At 40.1% G+C, this 7500-nt stretch overlaps 2 protein-coding genes across 2 annotated transcripts in view; one reads left to right on the forward strand and one right to left on the reverse strand.

Moving 5' to 3' along the window:
- LOC137972526 (uncharacterized) overlaps positions 1-893 on the reverse strand; it is a 1257-nt gene extending 364 nt beyond the window's left edge. The window contains exon 1 of the mRNA XM_068819277.1: positions 1-893. This exon is cut by the window's left edge and continues 364 nt beyond it. Within this exon, the coding sequence (XP_068675378.1) occupies positions 1-893 (893 nt within the window).
- Positions 894-2565: 1672 nt separating this feature from the next.
- On the forward strand, positions 2566-4805 carry LOC137973636 (uncharacterized). Its single transcript, XM_068820483.1, has 2 exons — positions 2566-2716; positions 3812-4805. The coding sequence occupies exons 1-2, from the start codon at positions 2570-2572 to the stop codon at positions 4604-4606; spliced, it is 942 nt and encodes a 313-aa protein (XP_068676584.1). The 5' UTR covers positions 2566-2569; the 3' UTR covers positions 4607-4805.
- Positions 4806-7500: the final 2695 nt, after the last annotated feature.

Here is a 7500-nt window from a genome sequence, read left to right on the forward strand (position 1 = left end):
AGTGTATCCAAAGAGACAGATATAAAAGCTTCAAATTTACAGGTGATGTTATTGTCATCAGAAATAATAAAAGTGTTGTCATCATACTTCAGCATCAACTCTTGATGGATAGCATTAACCTTAGCATCAAAGAAATGCATAAATTTCTCAGCTAGGTCTTTCATTGAGCTATGTGATGGAAATTGACTGCTATTTGTCACAGGTTTGGTATGCAACAATTTTCCAACGGTCCTGAACATCTTTCTTGAATCATCCCTTTTGCTGTTGATAAGATCCGTGTAGTAGTCTGATCGTCGTGAAGATTGAAGAAGGTCAGTCACAGCACGGCATTGCTTTACAAAGTTGCTATGGTCGACAGGGTCACGTGATCGACGCCATCGTCTCTCATGTCGTCGCCTTAATCTCTTTGCATCCTTGATTTCATCATTGTACCATGGCGCCGCAGGTCTGGTGAGGACATGACGTTTCTTTAGTGGAGCATGGATATCCATAATCCTTGTTAACTTTGAGCAATATCTAGAAACAAGATCATTCACATCGATGGAAATATCAGTGTTAGGGCCAAGCGAATCGCAAATGTCTGATTTAAGTCGTTCAATGTCAATTGATTTAATTTTACGTGAAGAGATACATCTTTTCATTAAGGTCGGCTTCAAGAGATTGAGACTACAGTTGACGATATTGCGATCCGATATAATTGACTCTGTCACGGAAACAGGGCCTATTATTTTCTCATCTTCTCTAGTAATTATAAGGTCGAGAGTATGGCCAGAACGATGAGTAGGCTCACGAACATGTTGCCTTAAGTTAAAAGATTCCAGCAGTTGAAGAAAATTGATACAAGTAGGATCAGATTTGTCGTCTAGATGTAAATTGAAATCACCAGTGATCATCAATGCACCAGGAGTCGTGATGTAATTCACTCAAAAACAGAATGCAGTTTGATGAACAGGGGCACCCAACGAATCTGTTCCTCACATTATCAGTTCCCCAGAGGAATCTTGCTGGCTGGCAAAAATACAGGTGTTTCGATGAGCTGGCTGGGAAATTTTGTTATCGACAGAGGTTTTGCCTGGGAATTACTGACTTTTTCTAGCATTTCAATCCGAGCTGGCTGTAGAAACTCTGAAGACTGAGGACTAAAAAAAAAAGAACCCCTTCCCTCTCCCAAACATATGACGGCTGGTGAGAGTGATTGCGCTTGCGGAAAAAACCTGTTTTGTCCGGTTTTGTCGCATTTGTTCGGTCGTTTTGGATCGAGGGATTTGAAAGCGCGCGGAATTCCTGGTTGGGAAACAAACCAATTTTATCTAGCTGCCTGGGAAATTTCTTGTGTGTCTTGCTGGGAAAAAGGAACACATAATGTTTTCCCAGCAACACTGAAAAACACCTGAAAATGACTAAAAAACATTTATTTTCATTAATTGGGGTATAATAATACATTTTACAACAAATTGGTCGTTGGGTGCCCCTGGATGAAGGTGGACGATAGATGATTAAAATGAGCATGGCAAGTGAGTCTAAATTACTAGGGCGTTGCCAGGTTTCCGTGATAGCTAAGATATCAATGTCATTGTCCACTACAAAATCCTTGATGGTATCTGTTTTATTACAAACAAATCGGCAATTAAGAATACGAAATGAACATTGTTTAGTGCTGGCCAATCTATCATTATTACATTTGATGTAAGAAAGTTTATTATAATTCACTCCAGAGGAGGCAGTATCGTCAGTATTCATCCAACCAGTACTCAATGAATGCACTGCTAATGATGCATTGTTTCCGGTGCTCGAGTTCAGTGCTTTCGTAGAACTTTGCATGTTAACTTAGAAATCAGAATGCTGTCAAAATTACTACGGCATTCACGTTCTCCTGATCTATAATATACGTCAGTTGCCTCACAGCACCTATCTCAAATCGCTTTGATAAATAGTATTTAAGTCTTAGCACCCATTTTAAAACGGTTAGCCTTAAATAACTGTGATTTAGGGCCGGTTAGTCTGGCTCTGGAGTCAGCAGGTGTCAGTAACTGTAGAGTGGAGCGACTAGAAGCCTGACTGGTGAGAGGAGAGTATAGAGTACATTATTATTCATTAGAAAAGCAAAAAGTTGATCATAAATAACCTTTTCAAAGACTTTAGCAGCCACTGGAACAATAGAAATCGGACGGTAATTGTCTAGGTCAGTCCGGTCTCCTTGTTTGAAGACTGGTACAGTCAAGTACTTTTGACCACTTCTTTTTCTTCAGGAAAGATCAATACCAGTTGTTACAGGGTATTAAAAATCAAACAAAGCGGGTCAGCAATTAGCTCGGCGCAAATGCGAAGAAGTTTAGCAAAAATCTTAACCAATCCAGCTGCTTTGAATTTACTGAGTTTAGATAAAAGGGAAAGAACTTTAGAGCGATTAGTCGTCGTGAACTCAAAGTTAGCGCTATCAGGCGAGGGCTTGCTCATATAATGCAGATGTGTGCAACCATTGATCTCATTCAAAGTTTTGGTCCCACAGTGGCCAAATGATAATTAAATGCTGTGGCTAATTTTTGTCGATTATAATAGAAGTGATTGCATGTTTGCAACAAAGGAATTCAGTGATTTGAAAGAGCTCGAGACAAAACAAACCATCCTGCTTCTAATTATTGTATCTACGGCGCCTTCAAGACGAGACAGGAGAGATGCAATAAGACAGACATGGGGGACGAAATGTCACGGAGAGGTTAGTATTTCTTGGCTGGAAAATAATGTGGCAGAGAACAGGTTGCCTTTCGTAACGTTTGAGCCTATAAGGTTCCGCCTCCATGCACCGCTTTCGAGTTGTACAAGTTATCGGTCATCACAATTAGAAAAGCACTGATCTACACTCGTAACGTAACCCCTGGCCTTCTTTTTGAAATTTAACTAAGTCCAATGAAGCCAAAGAAGGTTTTCATATTACGGCGCTCCCAAAACAAAAAAGAAGCTCTGTACGTGCAGATTTGACCAAACACTCCCCTGGACACCGTGAAATTTAAGAGATTCTGAAATCAAACTACATTTGCCCAAGCTTCGCATTAGGCTAAGATTTTCAGCCCCTGGTGGTTTGCAGCAGTGGGCGTGTGCTTTGTTTTGTTTGATCGATCAAGGACAATCGCCTGAAAAAATCTGGGGCATAATTTGCTCGGATAACTATTTCAATATGGCGGATTTATCGTTGGATTGGAGAGAGTAACGTGGGCGCAACAAGCCGCGAACGGCTGGAAATTTGAGCCTAGCCGCGCACGAACTAGAACCAGCGTACTCGCGGCGCTGTATTGAGCTGGGAAATTGTATAAATGATATATTAGAGAACTTGACCGATTGTTCGACGTCGAGCTCTTGACTGAACCCTAACAAATACTTCTAATGTATATTCCGATCACAAGCCAAGTTCAAACAAGCGGCAAAGTGTCGGTCGACATAACGGCAAAATGGCAAGTGTAAGCCTCAGTTCTTTTCCTTTGCATTTGCGATGATGTCATTATGTTCAAAACAGAGGTGTGCTGCATCGAAATGCGACGAAACGCCCAAAAAGTCTAGCATAGAAATGGAAATAGCTTATCTCAATATTATATGCCTCTACAGTACGATTAGCACACCTTACAGACGACATAGTTAAAAGATAATGGCAAATACAAGGTGAGGAAAAAATGGTAATTTTCTTCTTAGACGATTCGTCGTAAACGCGAGGCAGATTTTAATAAGTGGCCTCGCTATAAAAGACGGGGCAGTAAACGCATTTTGCGTCAAGGCGAACTATGAATTCGCTTTTATTGAATCCATAACTCTGTTTTAGGTGCGGTGCAAGTTTTTCACTGACGGCATTCAAATACCCAAAGAGGATAAGGCGAAACTTTCTAATGAAAAACATATTTACAAAGACATAGAATTCCAACCGGTTGTTGGCGGCCGAAGTTTTGGCCTTCGATATCTCTACCAAATGATGTGGGCTGCGGTCAAGTATAATTTCACGTATTTCCTCCGTCTTGACGATGACTATTTCGTGTGCCTTGAGAGGCTCAAATATGAGTTACGCCACAGGCCTACCAAGATGTTAAGCTGGGGCTGGTATCACTGTCAATTTGGAGATCTCATTTACGTGGACGAAGCTTGGACGCTATTTACTCATGACGTCATTGTGCGCTTTTTGTCTCAAGACCCTCAGCGAATCCTTTGTCATCCACACGCGGATCAGCAAATTCCTATTTGGATTAACAGCGTCTTTAATAAAAGCGACAATTTAATTTCTTTTGACGATCGAAGGCTTGATCACCCTAAAAATCCGAACAAGGTAAAGATGTTTGAAAAGTTGACCAACACATGCGACTCCTTCATGGGTATTCACGGAAGCTCGCCAGAATTAATGCAGAGATTTTGGAAGTACAGTAACGACAAGGCCAAGGAAATCACAGCTTTAACTGAAATTTCACAAACATGTAATAAGCCTTTTGTATTTGACATATCTAAAATGGGTAAAGCCTTTAGATTTGATCTCAGACCCTGTTTACAAAATCCACGATGGGCTCCAGGAGAGATAATGTGGACAGGGGTGCATTCAGGGGCCAAGACAGGTCCTCTTCCATGCCCTTAAACTGTTCGTCTCATAACTGTTTCTTTAGTTTATGTTCGATTAATTGAGAGTAAAAATTAGTGATAATAATTTTGAATGACGTTTCGAGGATTCGTTCATCATTTTCAAACTCGTAAAAACTAAAAACTGAAAGTCAAATTGTTGTGAGTTCTTTAAATACTAAGAATGTGTGTGAAAATCTCGTTGCATGTAATTAAAAACACTGCAATGTGGAACGTAGAGGGTAACAATTAGGTACTAAATAGTTTTGCTTTAATCGAGTTAGATTGAGTGTTCAGCTCAGGTTTCTTTTCTTGGATAAAGAGCATTTCGTAAATTAAGCATTCAAATTTCCCACGGAATTTCTTAAGAATGGTAAATTGTTCCTGAAGATCTTTGTTCTTCTGATTGTGGGCGTCACGTAGGTGTGTTCCTCAATGCGTTGGAAAAGGTGTCGGCAAGTATAGCCAACATAATTAACCCTGTTATTACATAAATACAAATGAAATGATATCAAGACGATTTTTCATTTTAGGTGATTCTTGGAAAAGCTATCACATTCTTATGCATTTCAAGAACTGCGAAATGTTTTAGTTTTCTCGGCTTTTTGTGGTAGTGACCTGTAAGTGCACCGCTCACTATATTACCAGGTTGTAAGAGTGTAAGTCCGTGGTGGGAATAGGCCCGCAGCGCGTGCGTAAATTGTATTTCCTATTGGTAAGCGTTTGAATTCTTCTAATATGAAGGGTTTTGTGGTTTGTTATCAGGCATTTTCTAGGTGGATTTAGTAGTCCCCAGGGATATTCCCATTGAGTTATCAGGTTATTTAAGCAGATAGCAAGTTTTGGTTGTTCTCTCACTCTCGCAATTCAAAACACGTTCTCAGCTAGTTTCCCATGGTTCTTGGTTATATGTCCGAAGAACATTTCCGTATTGGAGTTACAGCACTTACAGAAAGGAAGAAATTACAGCACTATATTCCCCTTTGTTGACAATCATTACTTTGCTTGGTAAGATCTTTCTTTTATTATGCGTTATGCGCTTCCTGTACTTTGTGAATCTCATCGAATGGTTGGATTATCTGAGCAACCAACCCATTATAATGAAGTTGTTTGTTGTGAATACATAAATTTGCCCCCTGAGCATCCCATAATGTCTTTCGAAACAATAGAAATCAAAAAGGCCGCCGTACCTGCCAAAAGGTCTATTCAACAACTACTCTCGATGGTTAAAAGGCCTGGGAACGAGATTGGCAATTCAACGCTGATGTTCTCAGCTAGTTTTCCCCATCCTCTTGATTGAACTGACAGCCAACAGGTGCTTCCGCTTCGGTTGGTTTGTTCACTGAGCTAAAGCATGTAAAATTGGTTGGTTCCAAAGCCTTCCATCGAACAAAAGTGGCCTCTTTTATTACCCTTCATGCTCGGTCAGGAGCAGGAATCACCTATGATCGTTTCCCCTAATTTATGTATGGTAGAGGTAACAAATCGTCTATTGGATCAAGACGCAAGGGTGGATTTAGGGGTCAGCTCAGCGGACCCCGGCTCCCACTTTTGTCCAGGATTTTTTTTTCTTTTGTAAACGTGTGTCGGATGGTACTTCCAGCTTTGTTATACTTAAATACATTTTCTTTAATAAACACTGTTTATGAGAAAATTTATTGAACGCTGTCGCGAAAACCTCAAATTTGGTGAATTCACGTCGTCGTTATGTAGAGCACCACTACGATACTTGCAAAAATCCGTGCTGCACGTGCAGCACGATTATTTATGCTCTTTTAACCAATGATATTGTTTTGTGGAGTTGTCGTATTCGTCTCCGTCGTCGTTTTTAAACTCCCTAGTACTCCCAAACCACGACGGTAAAAGCAACCGACTGTGGTGAATCACCTGTGTTGTCAGTCTACGTAAGGTAACTGAAAGCCTTTCTTCAGGAGACACTGACTGCCTCAAATGGCTGTTTTGGCGTCCTAATTTATCATTTTCTAATCAGTCAGCGAAGAACGAGGTACTGAACATTTAAAATTTCAGTTCCATAATGAGCTATCTCTGAAAATTTGAACCCGATATACCAGATAATTTCTGATCAATGATGCTTTGAAAATTTGAAATTTTACAAAGAACTTATGAAATCATTACGTCAACAAAAACTCCTTTATATTTAGCCCTACTCTGACGAAAATTATTGAAAATGTCTTTCAGACAGCGTGATTATTTGAAGGACAATATTTAATTGGTCCCCTTCTTTTTGAGAGTGGACTGGGTGGTTCTTGGTGGGATAGATTTTGGATGAAGAGACGATCATTGAATCAAGGTGTTTGCACTTAGCGCATGTTTAAATGGTATGTTCAAGCAATGTAAATAGTTTTGCGCGGATTGAGTCTGATTGTGTGATCAGCCTTGGCTTCTTATTTTAAAAAACAACACAACACTTTTTAAATTTAAAAACATGTTTCGACAGAAATTTCTGCCATCTTCAGTTTACTGGTAAATTACAAAGTACAGAGTTGAATATATAGTGTGAACCAAAATGCTAATTAGCTGTAAGGACACATGACAATGTAAAAGATTACAAAGAAAGTTTTAAATTAACATGATAAAGTTGATGATTAAGTGTAGGTTTCTCCCATTGAATATGAATGGCTTCTTTTATCTTAAGCTGGAAGGTGGTAGAAGCGTGATCTAGGATGCTAAAACAGTCATTAGAGCACAAAGTGCGGCAATGCTCAGAATTCTGTCGGTGTTTGGAGACGTGCGAGGTCCTATCACTGAAAGTGTGCTCACGTACGCGCGTGGAAAAATGCTGGGTAGTTTCGCCGACATAGCAGGCACTACAACCCCTCAAAAACACTTGTATACCACACCCGCACGGAGCCCACTAGGGACAGGATCCTTCACACTGAACATGTTGCCGAT

This window comes from Montipora foliosa, chromosome 10 (genome assembly GCF_036669935.1).
Source record: "Montipora foliosa isolate CH-2021 chromosome 10, ASM3666993v2, whole genome shotgun sequence".
Classification (NCBI taxonomy): Eukaryota; Metazoa; Cnidaria; class Anthozoa; order Scleractinia; family Acroporidae; genus Montipora; species Montipora foliosa.

Excerpts from the sequence above, each read along its gene's own strand:
- LOC137973636 (XM_068820483.1), top strand. The coding sequence starts at position 2,570 with ATGTTTGCAACAAAGGAATTCAGTGATTTGAAAGAGCTCGAGACAAAA. Across the intron at positions 2,717-3,811 it reads GGACGAAATGTCACGGAGAG|GTGCGGTGCAAGTTTTTCAC; the intron begins GTTAGTATTTCT and ends ACTCTGTTTTAG.